The 17,707-nt window shown below is 50.4% G+C and overlaps 5 protein-coding genes across 5 annotated transcripts; 2 read left to right on the forward strand and 3 right to left on the reverse strand.

Annotated features, from left to right (window-relative positions):
- Positions 1-129: 129 nt before the first annotated feature.
- On the forward strand, positions 130-4,632 carry N7515_003985 (cleavage/polyadenylation factor CFT1; the record flags this gene model as incomplete). Its single annotated transcript, XM_056664729.1, has 7 exons — positions 130-2,095; positions 2,153-2,466; positions 2,519-2,686; positions 2,739-3,104; positions 3,166-3,364; positions 3,417-3,492; positions 3,549-4,632. 7 exons carry the CDS (start codon positions 130-132, stop codon positions 4,630-4,632), a joined length of 4,173 nt encoding a protein of 1,390 aa, XP_056523786.1.
- An 829-nt stretch (positions 4,633-5,461) lies between these two features.
- Positions 5,462-7,335, reverse strand: N7515_003986 (NDT80/PhoG-like DNA-binding family protein; the record flags this gene model as incomplete). The annotated part of the gene is made up of 2 exons (XM_056664730.1): positions 5,462-7,088; positions 7,190-7,335. The coding sequence occupies 2 exons, from the start codon at positions 7,333-7,335 to the stop codon at positions 5,462-5,464; spliced, it is 1,773 nt and encodes a 590-aa protein (XP_056523787.1).
- Positions 7,336-9,968: 2,633 nt separating this feature from the next.
- On the reverse strand, positions 9,969-13,086 carry N7515_003987 (putative beta-N-acetylglucosaminidase; the record flags this gene model as incomplete). The annotated part of the gene is made up of 4 exons (XM_056664731.1): positions 9,969-10,079; positions 10,135-12,647; positions 12,731-12,849; positions 13,037-13,086. The coding sequence occupies 4 exons, from the start codon at positions 13,084-13,086 to the stop codon at positions 9,969-9,971; spliced, it is 2,793 nt and encodes a 930-aa protein (XP_056523788.1).
- A 1,282-nt stretch (positions 13,087-14,368) lies between these two features.
- N7515_003988 (uncharacterized protein) lies at positions 14,369-15,549 on the forward strand (the record flags this gene model as incomplete). The annotated part of the gene is made up of 3 exons (XM_056664732.1): positions 14,369-14,429; positions 14,485-14,633; positions 14,683-15,549. Coding segments are annotated over 3 exons (1,077 nt in total), but the record flags the coding sequence as incomplete, so codon positions are not given.
- Positions 15,550-15,996: 447 nt separating this feature from the next.
- On the reverse strand, positions 15,997-17,557 carry N7515_003989 (uncharacterized protein; the record flags this gene model as incomplete). The annotated part of the gene is made up of 2 exons (XM_056664733.1): positions 15,997-17,011; positions 17,076-17,557. 2 exons carry the CDS (start codon positions 17,555-17,557, stop codon positions 15,997-15,999), a joined length of 1,497 nt encoding a protein of 498 aa, XP_056523790.1.
- Between the last annotated feature and the right edge of the window lie 150 nt (positions 17,558-17,707).

A 17,707-nucleotide genomic window follows, 5' to 3' on the forward strand; every position in this document is an offset into this window, starting at 1 on the left:
TTTCAATTTTCCACGGCATTTGCGATTGCAATGTGCATCTCAGACCATATCAAAAACACCATCTAGCTCATTGGCCGTTTCAGCTGTACCAAGCCTCTTGACAGCTTCGACAGCTGACACAATCTCCAAATGCAGTGCTATACGGAGCTATTACCCCCAACAGGGGTCACCCACTCTTTGGCAATTCCTTTCACCTCAGCAAGCGCGAACAATCTAATTGTTGTTAGAACTTCCCTGTTGCAGGTTTTCTCTTTGGTCAAAATCCCCTCCCAACCACAGAAGGAGGGCTCAGAACCTCAATCCTCGCAGGTGGATCCATCTCAAACGAAACTGGTCCTGGAGACAGAGTACTCGCTATCTGGAACCGTGACTGACTTAAGCCGAGTCAAAATTTTGAACACTAAGAGTGGCGGAGAAGCGATCCTGATCGCGGTTCGCAATGCGAAGCTTAGTTTGATTGAGTGGGATCCTGAGCGCCATGGGATCTCTACAATCTCGATCCATTACTATGAACGAGATGACCTGACCCGCAGCCCCTGGGTGCCTGACCTGAGCCGGTGTGGGAGCATCTTGAGCGTGGACCCAAGCAGTAGATGTGCGGTGTACAATTTCGGGGTTCGCAACCTTGCAATTTTGCCCTTTCACCAGGCGGGCGATGACCTGGTTATGGATGATTATGACCCAGAGCTCGAGGGGGAGCGCCCAGATCAACACTCTGGTGAAGGTGCACAGTACGAGAAGGGCAAAGGAGGACCGGCACACCAAACACCTTATTCGTCCTCTTTCGTCCTTCCATTGACAGCCATGGATCCTTCATTACTGCATCCCATAAGTCTTGCATTCTTATATGAATACAGAGAACCCACATTCGGAATTTTGTACTCTCAAATTGCGACCTCCACTGCCCTTCTTCATGAGAGAAAGGACGTGGTGTTCTATGCGGTGTTCACACTAGACCTCGAGCAGCGGGCGTCTACTACGCTTCTATCGGTATCTCGCCTTCCGAGTGATCTCTTCAAAGTTGTGGCACTTCCACTCCCAGTAGGAGGTGCCCTGCTTCTTGGCTCCAATGAGATTGTTCACGTGGACCAAGCTGGAAAGACCAATGCGGTTGGAGTCAATGAGTTCTCTAGGCAGGTTTCCTCGTTCTCAATGACGGACCAATCCGACTTGGCATTCCGCCTTGAAGGTTGTGTGGTTGAGCGACTTGGTGGTGATAGCGGCGATCTCATTTTAGCACTTGCTTCCGGCGACATGGCACTGATCAAATTCAAACTTGATGGTCGGTCAGTCTCCGGTATCACAGTTCATCCAATCCCAGTGCATGCAGGTGGGGGTATATTGAAGTCAGCCGCATCATGCTCCACTTGCCTCGGTGATGGCAATATCTTCATCGGCAGCGAAAACTCCGATTCGGTGCTCTTAGAGTGGTCACACTCATCTACCCCTGCGAAAAAGGCTCGCCTCGAGTCAAACAAAGCTGACGGGTTTGATGATCTTTCGGAAGACGATGACCAATTGGAAGATGATGACCTTTATTCATCAGCGCCTGGACCAACGCAAGTCAATAGTCGTATGGGAACCGACAACTCGGCCCCTGAGTACTACAACTTTCGGCTGAATGACAAACTTTCTAGCATCGGTCCGCTGAGGGACATCACACTAGGCAAAGCTTTCCCGAATACACATGGCAACATTCAAGCTACGAGTGAAGCTGTTACCGCCGAGCTTGATCTGGTGGCCTCCCAGGGCTCGGACAGAGGCGGTGGCTTGGTGGTCATCAAGCGGGAAATTGATCCTTTGACCGCCATGTCTCTGAGAGTTGATGATGCAGATGGCATTTGGTCGGCCAAAATTACACAAAACAGAGGTTCTAGCATGGACAACCCTTCCTGTCAATATATAGTCGTCTCCCGATCTACGGACTCGGAGCAAGAGACGAATGAGGTCTTTGTTGTCGAAGATCACGCCCTGAAGCCTTTCAAGGCATCAGAATTCAATCCCAACGAAGATCGCACGATTGATATTGGATCTTTGGCAGATGGTACCCGTCTAATTCAGGTTCTGCGGAACGAGGTCAGAAGCTATGGCATAGGTACAGTCTTTCTAACCTGCCAGTAAGCGTGCATGGACTAATGATGAGCTCTTTTAGACTTGGGATTGTCACAGATCTACCCCGTTTGGGATGAAGACACCAGTGATGAACGCATCGCTGTGAGCGCAAGCTTCAAGGATCCGTATCTTGTAATCATTCGAGATGATTCGTCAGTATTGCTTCTACAGGCGGACGAAAGTGGCGATCTTGATGAAGTCTCGCTTCCAACTGAGATCAGCTCGTCACAATGGCGATCCGGGTGCCTCTATCACGATAAATCACAGTCATTCAATGTTGCAAGCTCAGCCTCCAACAACTCAACGAAGGGCGAGGTGCTCCTGTTTCTGTTGAGTACAGAGTGCAAGTTATCGGTAAGCCATTGCAGAACAGAAATCGACACGTTGATTCTGACTTGCATTCCAGATTTTGCGACTCTCAGACATGAAGCTGCTCACCGTCCTTGAAGGCATCGACTGCTTATCACCCGTACTGTCGGCCGACCCTCCCAAACGGTCTAACACTCGGGAAAGCCTGGCCGAATTTGTTGTCGCCGATTTGGGTGATAGCTTCAGCCTTTCGCCCTATTTGGTCGTACGTACTCTTTGTCCATTTGTCGCTACCCTTGGCCTCTAACCAACTCTAGATTCGAACCGAAAATGACGATCTCGTGTTCTACAGACCGAGCTTAGTCCCAGCAAACGCTGATCCTGGATCATCTCATCACCTGCAATTAGTCCGGGAGGCAAATAATGTGCTACCTAAGAATCACTTCGAGGATGCATCCTCACAAATACAGAAGAAACAGCCGTCGAGGCCGCTGAAGGTCCTTCCTGATGTCTCGGGATTCAACACGTTGTTCATGCCCGGAGCCTCCTCAAGTTTCATCTTTAGGACTGCGAAGAGCACACCACACTTAATTCGTCTTCGAGGAGGCTTTACACATTGCCTAAGTAGCTTTGATTCAGCCGAAACTGGCTGTGAAAAGGGGTTCATTTATGTGGATTCTCAGGTGAGATCCGCTTTACTGCTTGAGCCTGGTTTTTATGTGAACCTGCTAAATTCTTTCCTAGGGCTGCATCCGGGCTTGCCAACTACCTCCGCAGACTCAGTTCGATTATTCGTGGACATTACGCAAAGTTCCAATCGAGGAACAGGTCGACTTCTTGGCCTACTCGACCTCTTCTGAAACATATGTCCTCGGTACCAGCCGTCAATCTGACTTCAAGCTGCCAGATAGTGATGAGCTGCACCCTGAGTGGCGAAATGAAGGTTCGTGAGATACTCCAAGGCTTCTCGCTACCTCACGCTAATTTGATCCAAGAACTATCATTCTGTCCTAAAATCCCAGCAAGTACCATCAAGGTTATCAGTCCCAAGACGTGGACTATCATTGACAGGTATGAACAACCCTACATGAACCGAGACTTGACGAGCACGAATACTTACTTTATAGCTATCCTCTGGATTCCGATGAGCAAGTGACAGCGGTGAAAAACGTGAACATTGAGGTCTCGGAGAATACGCACGAGCGAAGAGACTTGATTGTGGTTGGAACCGCCATTGCCAAGGGGGAAGATATGCCAGCTCGTGGGACGATATACATCTTCGACGTGATAAAAGTGGCACCAGACCCTGAGAAGCCAGAGACTGGTCGCAAACTCAAGCTGATTGGCAAGGAGTCGGTGAAGGGCGCAGTGACCGCGCTGTCTGGGATCGGTGGTCAGGGATTCATAATCGTTGCCCAGGGACAGAAGTGTATGGTCCGAGGACTCAAAGAAGATGGAAGCCTTCTTCCAGTTGCCTTTATGGACATGCAATGCTACGTTAGTGTTGCGAAGGAGCTCAAGGGCACCGGCATGGTCATGTTGGGCGATGCCGTGAAGGGACTCTGGTTTGCTGGCTACTCAGAAGAGCCCTACCGAATGACCCTCTTCGGCAAAGACCCGGAATATCTGGAAGTGGTCGCAGCCGACTTCCTTCCCGACGGGAACAAGCTTTACATGCTAGTCGCTGACAGCGACTGCAACCTACATGTGCTGCAATACGACCCCGAAGACCCCAAGTCCTCCAACGGCGATCGGCTTCTCAGCCGAAGCAAGTTCTACACGGGCAATTATGCCTCATCGATGGCCCTTCTGCCTCGTACGGCAGTTTCCTCAGAACTCACAGAGTCCTCGGAGGAAGCAATGGACGTGGATGAGAGCTTCGCAAAGCACCATGTCCTCGTTGCTTCGCACAATGGCTCCCTGGCACTTGTGACGTCCGTCGCCGAGGAGTCATACCGTCGACTATCGGCACTCCAATCCCAGCTGGTCAATGCTGTCGATCACCCTGCTGGCCTGAACCCGCGTGCTTTCCGGGCCGTTGAAAGTGATGGCGCTGCGGGACGTGGCATGATTGACGGCAATCTCTTGCGTCTTTGGCTAAACATGAGCAAGCAGCGACAGTTTGAAATTGCGGGCCGGGTCGGAGCGACGGAGTGGGAGATCAAGGCTGATCTGGAAACTATTGGCGGTGATGGTTTCGGATATCTGTGATGCCAGAGACATCTAGTCGGCTTCTTATGTGTTTATCTTTAGGGAATTTATATCGATTCACCAGTCCGCTTACTTTGCATTCTTCATGCTGATTGTAGCCCGTTCGACAGTCTGGTCACGATATAACCCGTAGACGTACATGGACTGTGACCTGGCTTCACTGCAGGGTTGAAATTACATTATGGACCTTACACGAAGACTAGTCTGACTATCTAGGAGATTTACGTCAACAAGAAACTGGTCGGCCTAGAATGAGGTTTCAATATTTTGATGGCACGAGAACATGTATAATCAAAGGTCCTCGACTCGCCCAAAGCCTCACGATCGAAACGCAACGTGATATCATAACACAGTGGGATATAATCAAATCAACAACCCCCAAAAAAAGGAAATAAAGAGACCCATTGTAAATCCCAGTCAGGTCCTGGGTAATCCAAACGAACCCAACCCATCCAATCCCAAAAAAAATCCACCGGGGATGTCGCCATGAACAGCAAAAAGAAATCAAAACACCTCAGCACGCCATATTCGCCATCTTCGCCTTGCACTCGGATCTCAACAAATAACCAGACGGTATCGTCGAGGATTGAGATCAGTCCTGTGCACGTCTGTCGCAGACCCAGCCTAGGAGCCATTCATGTTTTGTATTTTGTGTTCTGTCAAGCCAATCACACAAAGCCCAAGTCTAAATAGAGCGGCAAGATACAAGCACAAAAGGGAAAAGAAGCTAAAAGACCATATAACACCCTATCCCAGCGAGCTAATGCAGATGCAGGAAAACAAACAAACACCATCCAGCGCCATTAGCCGAGTACCCAGTACCGGGGAATTAGAACACATCTTCGGCAGCAAAGTATCTTTTGCTGCGGCCTCTGGAGGCCACGAATTTCATCTCGGGCATGTTGGTATGATGCACCACGTGCGGCCGATAGACAGCGTCGACGGGAGCTTGCCAGTCATCCAGTCCCAAGGGGAAGTACTCATATAGAAGATCGGTGCTTTCATTTGGGAAGGGGAGTGACGATGCGAATGGCTGGGGTAAGTTGGCTGTCTCCAGCAAAGGCATAGAGGAAGCAACACTCCGCGAGGGGGGTTGAGAGACAGCATGAGAAAGCTTGCGCATCTTAGAAGGCGGAACAGACTGGTCGAGATTTAAGGATCGCTGGTGTGACAGCTCACTGGTGAAAGGGGGCGCCATCTTTGAATCAAGACGAAGGTTGGGATCACCCCCTTCTTCCTCGTCCAACAGTGACAAATTGATTGCTACAGCGGCGGCGGTTGTGGAACTAACCCGGCGTTGTGAGTCCGTCGCCTGGGAGAGCTGTTCTGGGCTGGATTGCGGAAACATGGTTTGTTGAGTGTGAGACATAACATTGTTTGAAGTGGACTGCGGGATGGGAGTCCAGTCCGGTGTCGCTTGTGTCTGCGGCACGAGGCTAGGCGGAGGAACGGACGTTGTTTCCGGGGAGCTGCTTTGGCCGGCTGGTTTTGTCTTGGCTGGAGTCACGCTGGCACGACGAGGAACGGAATCGCTAGTGGGTGTGCGATTTACGGTGGAATTTGAGTTGGCCTGGGCATTCTTTCGTGAAGCAGCGGCACTCCCACTGAGTGGCAGATCTTTGCGCGACTGGAAGTTACGTGGGCTGCGGCCACGAACGATAACGGGGCCTGACTGCACCTCTGAGATGGGGATTTTGGCTCCGGTGGACAAGGTCGCGACCACCTTGAGTCGGACGACAAAGTGTTGTTGTAGCTCCTTTCGGCGGCCGTTGTTGGCGGTCGCAACACGAAACTGCAGGCGTTTCCAAGCAATAGGGAAGGTCGCGTAATCTGAGTCCAAATCCTGTCCTGCCATGATATCCAGAGGAATTGGGGGAGGCTCCTTCTCGACCTTGGCCCCAGTACTAGGGTTGTTCTCTTCGGGCACTATGCCAGAATTGGCGGCGGCAGCGGATGGCGTTTTCCATGGCACGGAGATAATTTTCACAGGGTTCCCTTCCACGGATTCTGTAGCCGATACGGTGAGTTCCTGAGCAAGGATCGGGATGCGGTCGCCTTGATCGGTCATGATATAACGCATCCCGCGAGGCAAGGTTACTGATCCGGTGATTTGAAACAGATTGCGACGATAACATGTCAACTCGGCACCTTGTTGTGGTGGAGCGTTATCTGACGGAGATGTTGTGTAGGGGGACTCAGCCAGAAAGAACATCCCGTGCAGCTGCGCCGACACCGACAACGAGGTTCGCCGCATTGAATAATCCAGTAGCGTGAAATGATATACAGGTAGTGAAAAGCTCAGGAGCTTATTGTTGTGGTCAATCGAAGAGTCCTGGGCTGGTTCCTGGGGCGCTGGTTCAAAAGGCGCCGCCATCTCGGTGAAAGGGTCATCGTATGCGGAAGGAAACCGCCTCAGCTGATGTGACATATTTGGAGGCGCGAATGTAAGATCCTCACTGTGGTAGGGCCATCAGATTAGCACGTCAATCTCGAAGTTGAGCGGAGTGGATGGGATTGATCCACCCCTCTCGTCCCACTTGGAGATCTAATAACCCACCTAACGAAGGTCTCGGACTCAAAGTTGGACCGGTGGTCGGGAAGATCCAGATTAGACATCGCATTGAGATAATCGGTGCCTTGCAAATTACCCAGTGATAACGGGCTGGCCAAATATGGCATGGCCATGGTATCGAAGCCCTCCATGGTGAGAGACCTTATGCGATACGGAGGCGCGCAATGCGGGGGAGGAGGAATAATAAGGAATACCTCCTATATCAAAATGGCCGAAGAGGAGAAAGAAGAGAAAAGGAGAAGAAGGGTGAGGAGGAGAAGAGGACAAGAGGAAAAGGCCCGAGGAAGAGAGGCCTACGAGTAGGCAAGACCCCGGGAATGCTGCAAGCAACGTGTGGAGCGGAAAGATAGGCTAAGGCGGGAGCGAAGGCGGAGAGGACATTTGAGACGGAATGGGGAGGAATGTTAAGATTCTAGCACGAAATGGACCAAGTACAGAGGTACGGGGCTATCGAGAAGAAAGAAAAGAAGAGCGAATCGAAAGAGAGAGGGATGCCAAAAGCCGGAGAGAGAGAGAGGGAGAGAGAGGAATCTCGACTTCTGCATCCAAACGATCAACGGATTCGGGGAATAGTGGAGCCGCGGTTTTTGCGGAGAACGAACGCAGCGCTGAGTCATCTTTGGATATCAAAATGCAAAATTAACAAAATTTAATTTGGATTAATTTCCGTTCGCAAAGATCCAATTATAATCAATGCAAATCCCTCCGATGGGGTAAGATTTGGTCGGTTCTCGGCAAGCCTACTTCACTGGGCCCTGAAGATCCAGGTTTTCGATATTCCCCTTCTATACAGATGCTATACAAGGTATATACATAATCTTTATCTTGTACAAAGTATAACTATATGTACAAAGTATATATAACTACATAGTACTCCGTAGTACTCCCATCAATCGGAATTAATCTCGCTTTGAAGTATCCCCACCTGCCTATTAGAGTACTCCCGCTTCGGGTCGACCCTCCTGAAAACGCCACATATTAAATCGATTCATTTTGTTATTCGCTTATGGCCTGAAGAAAGGAATTAGAACCGCACTTACTATGTACACACAGTATGGAGCTCGATGTGAAGAGCATAGATTGCCTGTCTTTTCCTAATTCCCCATTATACCCACCTGTACGGAGTACAATGCAGTCCCATCCAAGGACGATCATCGTCTGACATGCATGAGGGGCCACCCCGCTACCCAATCGAATTGGCCCACCCAGAAAGAAATGTCGTTCAAAAGACGGATTCTGTTGGACCTTGTACTTCCTCTCGATGCACTCGATCTGGAAACGGGCAAGAATGCCCCGCTAAATGATCCAGTCTGTATCGAACGTTTTGACATTGCAATTGCAGTTAGCAGTAATAATCTGCAATGTGCATTAAACGTGCAGGCATAGATGGAGTACATATTTGGAGAATATAGTGCAAATTGAACTCTCCTGAGCTATCGCCAACGAAATCCGTGGGATCAGCAAAGTTCGACGATCAGAGTTCCTGACTTTCTATATAAAAGTTCTACCACAGTAATTGCGTATAACATTGAAAAATCATAATAAGATGAATATTTGGGATAGACTATAGAGTATCTACTGTTAACTAGATCAATCAATCGAGGAAGGACATACAGGGATGTGAGCAAATCAAGTGGCAAAAATAGCATGTGAACCAAAAAGCAAAAAAAGACTAAAACCACTAGAGTCTGTGCATTTGCCCGATTTGATCTCTTCAACTGCTGAAGCTATCACGAGGATTCCAATCTCTTCTGAAACCTCCCAACGGGTAGATTTTGGGTTTGAAGATCCCGTAAAGCTTCGTGAGTCCAGGTACGAGAAGGGGATCCTAACAATATCTCAGCCATTCCTTGGATTGTAGATAAGAGATGTGGGGACTAGAAGAATAAAAGAAAAAGAGAAAAGCGGAAGGCTTGTCCTACTGCGTACAATTTGAGGGATTTATGAGGGAGAACTCAAAGAACCAATGAGACTCGACAACCGGATCAAAGTTGAGCCCCGAGCCCGAGTGCCGGCTTTTTTCCTTTCTTTTTCTTTGTTCGTCTTTGGAGATAGCAAGAAGATTCATGAATATATGATCAAGAATACATGTATGCAAAACTATGTATATGCCACTCCAACGAAATATCCTACCTCCAGGCAGAGATCATCCATAAGATATTCCCAGAGATAGTTGCGCTCGGCTTCGGCGCCAGAGCGGAGTCCGTGGAGAATCCACCCCCATGAAAGTATAAAACCATAAACCCCCCAGACGGAGTACTCCGATCCTCATCTCCTCTTTACACTTCGACAGAACCGAGGTACAATTTACACGGTTATCGTCGGACGTCCGGTCCAGTAAGATATTTGTCTGGGGAATTGGGCAGTATAATTCATATATACGCAGTAGATGCACATTATGTCCACTACAGCTCTACACCCTCGAATCCAGACTTCACTTTGAAGACCTCGCTCACAATTATCTGCCCATCCGGTCCATAGGCAGCCGGCAGGTATCTGTAAAGGTCCCTAGGACAACTCCTTCAATTAACTCGCGCAGAAATCTTATATTGCGTGGACCGATTTGCACTCTGTCCTACCCCAACCTAATCAAAGCACCAAAAATAGGCACAGAAATCATACAAAGTAGGGGTTTGAATTGAATGGAACAAAGGGAGAAGAAAAGTATATACATATAAAACCAAACCCAATGCGATATGGATATCATAAGACAGGAAAAAACAGAAATCGTAATAGAGGGAGAGTAACCAATCAAGTCTGACCTCTACGCATGCATCATCGTCCATGTAGCTGCGTCACAGTTCACTTCTTCAAAGCTGTGTAGCATAGTGAACCCCATCGTGGAAAGATTATCGAAAGAGCCATCTCCGTCGACCTATGATTTGTTAATTAGCGAAAGCAAAAGCTAGGAAACCAAAGGGAAAACGTACACAGTCCATGACCACGGCATTGGCACTTAATTTCCGAATCTGCTTGATAGCTAGCAGAATCAAGCCCTGCATGACGGTGGAGTAATCTTCACCACAAGGAGAAATGACTGGGGACGAGATGCCTCCGACAGGAGCCTGATTGGCGCGCAGCATGGGCATGTGCTCCGCCAAGACAGATCGCTCATTGTAGATCACGATGCTCCCGAGTATGACCCCGTCGGAGGGCCGCTTGGCCCGGATGATGCCGCAATTAGGCGCGCCACCCAATGCCATGCGGTAGATGTCGGCAACACCCTGCCGCGCATAGGTCTTGATGTGATCCAAAATTGCCCGTGCAAAGTCCCAACCATAGACGAGGTCGTACGTGACTTCCGCGCTCTGTAGAGCGACGGTGAGTCCGTCGGGTGGCACCCAGGTGGACAGGTTCTGAAGGACCACGCTGCACACTGGCCGTGAAAGCGCCGTATTCCACCCCATGTTCGCGAACCACTGCCGCAGCCGCTTGCGCTCCACAGGGTTAGCGGTCGGGATGCCTAGATAGATTCCCGGGAGTCGGGATCCCAACTGGAAGCGTCGCATCCCACTCCGTTGGAGGAGAGTGCGAATCGCACGACTATGGAGGGAATGTCCGATGGAGAGTTTCCGTCGAGAAGGGTCCACAATCAAACATCCAAGGACGCCAGTGCCCGTTGATCGAAAGAAGTAGGTAGCGCAGAATCCATAGAGAGCTTGCGTGCTACTGTTCCGGACAACGAAATGAGCTTCATCGATATCCTCGTTTCGTAGTAAGAAGCTGTTGGCTGTAGCCCCAAGGAGCTCTGACTGCTGGCCTGGTGCGCAGTCAGCGCGCATAGTATCAAGCAGAGCATCCAACCCAAAAGAGTCGCGGTCCTCATTCCAATTTTCAACGAGCCAGTGCTGTCGAGACTGGTTAATCTTCTGCGTTCGACCAATGGACCCTGGCAGGGCGGCGGAAGGTGTCAGGTCGCCATAAAGAACCTTGACTAACGCCTGAAGGGCGGTTTCCGTGAAGTCATACGTGCATATATAAGTACCGATCGAGGAATCCATGGCAAAATCATAGGGTGAACTGACCGCCACCACGATCAACGGGGTTTCGCGGCGCTCGCCAGACGCAGTAGACTGCGATTGGCAGATCATGGAGACATGTTTGGTGAACCCCTGCTGATATAGATTGCGGTTTGCATCCGCGGTGACAACGACTACAGCACTCGCTCTTTGGATAAGATCTTCGTGGATGGGACGCACTCCATTGGAAGTATAAGAGGTGTGCAATACACGCCCATTCCTTTGTCGTGAGAGTGACCGGCCAAGTTCTTTGAATACGCCTTCTCCACTCAGGACTGAGGAAGCCCGATCCGAAGATAAGGAACCCAGTGGCCCATGCAAGGAATCCGAGACCGAGTGAGACACTGCTGATGTTGGCAGTGGCTTGACTAACGGAGTCAGGAGCAAAAGTTCCTCGTCTGCCTCGATAACATTGGACAACGGAAGTAGATTATTCTTATCCCTCATCACGGTGATGGAAGAATTGTAGGCTCGGGTGGAAAGATTGGTATGCGACGGTTGCATTTGTGTAAGCGCAGAAAGGCCCGGAGGGTTCAGTGCCTGTTCCCAGGAAGTACACCGCGCCTTCAAATCCAAGACGCGGCGCAAGGACTGTTCGATTCGTTGGCGGCCAATGATACCGTTCTCCACCCCGAGTTTCAAGCCGTTGATGGCTTCCTGCTGAACTGGGAACGACCGACATAAAAGGATGACATCGCAGCCGGCATTCTTGGCCATGACCGTGCCACCTCCTACTCCAATATTATGTGTGAGAGCTTCCATTTCCAGGCATTCTGACACGACAACCCCTTGAAACTGGAGATCCCTCCTGAGGAGCTCATCGACCACCTGGTCACTCAAACAGGCATGCATCACATTCATCCCAGCAGACGACAATGAAACACCTCCCACCATCATGGCGTCCAGCCCCTGTGTGATGGCATTGCGAAAGGGCACAAGAGCGCTAAGGCTGAGTTGCTCCAGAGATTCTGTGATGATTGGGACATCTGTCGGTGAGCCGAGGAATTCCAAATTACCATAAGATGGGAAATGCTTTCCACAGGTCACCAAACCTGCTTCCTGATATCCTCTCATGAACTGAACGCCAAATTGAGATGCCTCTTGGGGATCGTCGCCGGCAGTACGAACGCCTAATGGCTGATTCCGCACATTGGTCAAAACATCCAAAACCGGTCCTAGTATCCAATTGACCCCAACAGCCTTTAGCTCCTGCGCCGTTGCAACAGCCACCTCGTGGGCCAAAGATTTGGACCCTGTGGCTGCGATACCCATGGCGCTAGGGAATTGTCGAATATAAATTTCATCATATAAGCTATTGACACCACCATTCTCTTGGTCCAAAGCAATGAGCAGAGGGACGGAATGACCTGCATCTCGTGCGATAGTCTGTAACTCCAGAACCAGTCTGGTTGTCTCTTCGGCCGCTGTAAATTGCGTTAGTAGCTGGACGTTTGAACTGCCGGATATGGATAGATGGTTGATTCTTTTTTTTTTTGAGGAAGGATACATTTTAGATTTTTAGCTGACAGCAGCACAGCGCCCAAGTGGTAATCTTCAATGAGTGATCGAATTTGTGGATTGACCGAAGTTCCATCAAAGCCCATCATAAAGAGCTGACCCATCTGCCTACAGCATGTCAGCGCGCCCGAGCAGTCAGATTCCCCAAAGGGGAAAACCATGCGCAAAGGATGACCATCCCCAGATCGACAGCTTGGTTCCACAATGAAGGGAGATAACTCCGACAGGCACAAGATACGGCCGAGGGGAAGGGTAGGGCAAGCCAAGCGGAGATGCAAAAAGGAAATCGTCATACCTATCCAGATCCTCCCAGCCCGGGGGCAGCATGTCCTCTTTCCGGGCCATGGCCGGAGGAGGAATGCCTGCAGCGGCCCCTTCGGTTGGACACAGAGGAAGTCGGGGGAAGTCAGGGTGACCGAAAACGTTAGGCTGACAGGTCTCAAGGGATATGAGGCCAGGTCTCAGACGTTGCAGTCAGGTGACAAGGAAACGTTGCAGGAGTCAAAAGCACGGGAGCTTTGTCTTTTTCTCCCCAGAGCCGCAAATGTCGGGGAAAGAATTGGACCAGATAAGAAGATTGATAGGGGCTCAGTGTGCCCCCGGATTCGTTGGCACTCTCTATTGGACAGGTCACGGGATCTTGGCATATTGTGTGTACTTTCAGATGAGGCCAATGTTCTACATAACACATTGTGTTTAACTACTGATAGTTGTATAGTCAGTATAATGTGGAGGTATTTGAGAATTGCAGAGTAGTTAAATAGTCAAATACATCGACTGTCTCCTGTGCAGCAAGATATTCATTCATGTATCAGTGTATACGGGACCCTCACACAGAAAGGTTGGAGTAAAGGTAATATATTTTTAATACCATGGTTACATGTATGTAATTTGCTGTACATGTGTGTAATTCGAACCAACGTTTCAAGTCACGTGCTGCCAATACCAGCCCCCCAATACCATATCGTAACGTCATGACTACATGCGACGCTGTAGGGTTGCACCGGTGGAAATCATCGTCTCCTTCTCCTTTCTCCAGCTTCTTAGCGGCCTCCAATGCAACTTCTAAATCTCCCAAATGGAACCCTTCCTCACTCCACCTGAGCAATTATAATGCTCTTTCTCTCGTTCCCACTGCGTCATCGGCTTCCTTGGCTTTGTCATTTGCGTGGAATACATCCGAATGGTTAATTGATAGTAATGGAATCGACCGAATAAGGTAAAATTGGCTACTACATCGTGTCGGTGGTTTCTACCAAGATCTGGTAACCCGCAGGTGTCAACCGGCGTTGGGTCTGGTCCAATCATTATGGCTAATGGCTATCAGGGCAAATGACAGGTAGAAGATCCATAGTGGTAGCACGTGGAAGGTTGGATTTTATTGTATACGACGTGGGAGATCTTGCCACTGTCGTACACTCCTACTCCCATTGAACTGGGACTGTAACCAGACCCATGGTCCCCTAGGTCGAGACTCGAGTCCGCTGCTCTTCTTTTCCCTTAGATACCAACTTTCTCCTCCTTCCTCCTTTTACTTTCTTTCAACTAAATACTCTATCTGACGTAACCATGTTTGTGACCCTTTTGTATATGGCAATCTTGACATTATACTAATCCCATTGGCAGGCGTGTCATTATCAGAGACGATCCTCTCTCGGTGTCTGTATACATCGCAGACTACATAATCAGTAAGCCAAATCCAAAGCTCAAGCGCATCCTCCACCACTGACTCTCCCACCTCAGGCCGAATCCAGTCGTTCAAGCCGACTCCCGAGCAGCCATTTGTGCTTGGTCTGCCCACTGGTAGCAGCCCCGAGCTCATCTACAAGATCCTCGTGCAGCGTCATCGCGCCGGCGAGATCTCTTTCAAGAATGTCGTGACTTTCAACATGGTATGCGTGGATCAACATAGATATCTGATCACCACTAACCCCAGTCCAGGACGAATACGTGGGTTTGCCTCGCGATCACCCCGAGTCGTACCACAGCTTCATGTATAAGCACTTCTTCTCCCACGTGGACATCCCGCCGCAGAACATCAATATCCTAGATGGTACCGCTCCCGACCCCACAGCCGAGTGCGCATCATTCGAAGCGCGCATCGCCCGCTACGGCGGAATTGAGCTATTCCTAGGTGGCGTGGGACCAGACGGCCATATCGCCTTCAATGAGCCGGGCTCGTCGCTGAGCAGCCGCACGCGCGTCAAGACATTGGCCTACGACACCATTCTGGCGAACTCCCGCTTCTTCGATGGCGATACGGACAAGGTGCCCCGCATGGCGATGACCGTCGGTATCCAGACTATCTTGGATTCCCGGGAAGTCGTGATTGTGGCCACCGGAGCGCACAAGGCGATTGCCGTGCAGAAGGGTCTCGAGGATGGCGTGAATCACATGTGGACTCTCTCCGCTCTGCAGCTGCACCAGCACCCACTCGTGGTCTGCGATCGTGATGCTACTCTCGAGCTCAAGGTCAAGACCGTGCGATACTTCGAATCGATCGAGCAGGCCGGCACCGATGCCCGTACCCAAGGCCCCGCTCTCGTTTACCGTCCTCGGACCTACGTTCCGGCCCCACTCCCGGCAAAGAATACCAAGTCGCAACAGCCTACTCCCGATGGCACTCCTACGAAGGTGCCTAAGGATTTGCGCATCAACACTGAGCTGAAGCGCGCGATGGATGAAGAGGAGCTTACTCCCGACAGCATGTCTTCGCGCCTCGTCGATTCAGCCATCGGTGGTCTTGACGGTGCTCTGAAGAGCGACTTGATCTTTGACCGTATGGGAACCAGAATCACTACACTCTGAATGTGAGCGTCTCTCAATCCTTCTCGCATTTTCTTCTGGGGTTATCTTTGGGTTTCAATTTTTCAAGGGAAGAGTGGGAACATCGGTATTACTTCTTTTCGACAATATCTGCATTGTCTTATCTGCTCTTACAGGCTCCATGGGTGTTTCAAGGTTGACTTAGGAATTTCATCTTACATTTGTACTTGCTTCTGATAGATACGCGCCTTCATATGTGGTCTCTATTCTGAAAATTCAATCATATTACCAAATTTCAAGCCATGGATAGGTACCTTTCCAAGCTACATATGGCGTCAAGGTAGTAGGACATCTGGTGACGAAAGAAGGACATGAGTGCTATATGAATACAGCCAACTTGCCCAATCTAGGTAGGATGCTCCAATGGCTCATATATGTACATTTGCTCCTTGCATTTGGATCGTACATGCATTGCATGCAATATTAACATTATAGCTTGGCAAAGACACTGGCAACGGCACCGCTCATATCAACCAGAGTGCTCTTGTTCTGCAGCCAAGCCTCAATACCGCGCCGGCCGTTCTCCACGCCTAGACCACTCTTCTTCCAGCCACCGACTGCCATCTCCGCAGGGCTCTCGCCCCAGGTGTTCACCCAAGTGATACCGGCCTGCAGCTGGTCAATGATGCGGTGAGCCTGATTCAGGTCCTTAGTGAAAACACCGGCAGCGAGACCAAACTCAGTAGTGTTTGCACGCTGAACAGCCTCCTCGACGGTGTCATAGTACAAGATGGACATAACGGGACCGAAGATCTCCTCCTTGACGATGCGCATAGAGTCAGTGCAGTCGGTGAAGATGGTCGGCTGAACCCAGAAACCGGCCTGCAAATCCTTGGGCACAGCAGGCTTGTCGAGCCCACCGCAAAGCAAGGTGGCGCGGTCAGACTCAATACCGACGCGAATGTATGAGATGACCTTGTCGTAGTGGGCCTTGGAACTGAGGGGACCGAAGTTGGTCTGCTCGTCGAATAGCGGGCCAGCCCGCACATACTGGATTTTTTCTAGCAGGCTCTTCTCGAAAGCAGCCTTCATGGTGCGCGGGACGAAAACTCGGGTGCCGTTGGTGCAAACCTGGCCCGTGCTGTAGAAGTTAGCCATCATGGCGCCATCAACGGCGCTTTCAAGCTCTGCATCTGGGCAGACAATCAATGGGCTCTTTCCACCCAGCTCCATCGTCACGTATTTCATGCCGCCCGAGGCAGCACCTGCGACCTTCATGCCGGTCGAGACTTGGCCGGTGAAGGAGACCTTGGCGATGAGGGGGTGGCTGGTGAGGTAGGCGCCGACATCACCAGCACCATTAACCACGTTAAAGACGCCGGCGGGAAGGCCGGCCTCGGTATAAATTTCCGCGAGGGTCTGACCGTGGAGCGGGGTGAATTCACTGGGTTTATAGATCATTGTGTTACCGGCGGCCAAGCAGGCGGCAGATTTCCAGAGGGCACTATTGATATCTCCAAGTCAGTTTCTGCAGTTTGACACCGAACGGAATGGACCGAAGAACTTACATCTGAATGGGGTAGTTCCAAGCGCCAATGCCAGCGCACACTCCCAGGGGGGATTTCTTAGTGTACACCCAGGCATCCTCGCGAAGCTGAGTAGTCTCCCCATTGAGACCACCACCACCAATGAAATTGGCATAGTACTCCAGAACATCGGCCCCCGTCGTGACGTCGACGGTGCTAGTCTCAGTGAAGGCCTTGCCGGAATCCAAAGTCTCGACACGTGCAATTTCATCATTCCGTTCTCGCAGCAGAGCAGCGGCTTTGTGGAGGATACGGGCGCGCGCAATCAATGGCGTCTGTGCCCACGAGGGAAATGCACGGTCGGCAGCAGTAATGGCAGCATCAATGTCCGCATTGGAGGCGATATGGATATCAGCTAGTGGGGTTGCGGTGGCGGGATTGATAGTTTGAAAAGTCTTGCCGGAGGTCGCGGCTTGGACTTTGCCGCCATAGTAGAGCTGACGGGGTGGGAAGGATTCAGACATGGTGTGAATACACAGTATAAAGATGATTAGAGAGATCTTGGGGTAGTTAACAGTAGATGAACCTTCGGATAGCAATCGCCGTGATGTTTCTCCGATTACTAAAAAGAGAAAAAAAAAAAGGAAAAAGAGACCGAGGCGTCTTAGCTCGCA

Source organism: Penicillium bovifimosum, assembly GCF_028826915.1.
Source record: "Penicillium bovifimosum strain IBT 22155 chromosome Unknown utg000003l_segment0_segment0, whole genome shotgun sequence".
NCBI classification, from domain to species: Eukaryota; Fungi; Ascomycota; class Eurotiomycetes; order Eurotiales; family Aspergillaceae; genus Penicillium; species Penicillium bovifimosum.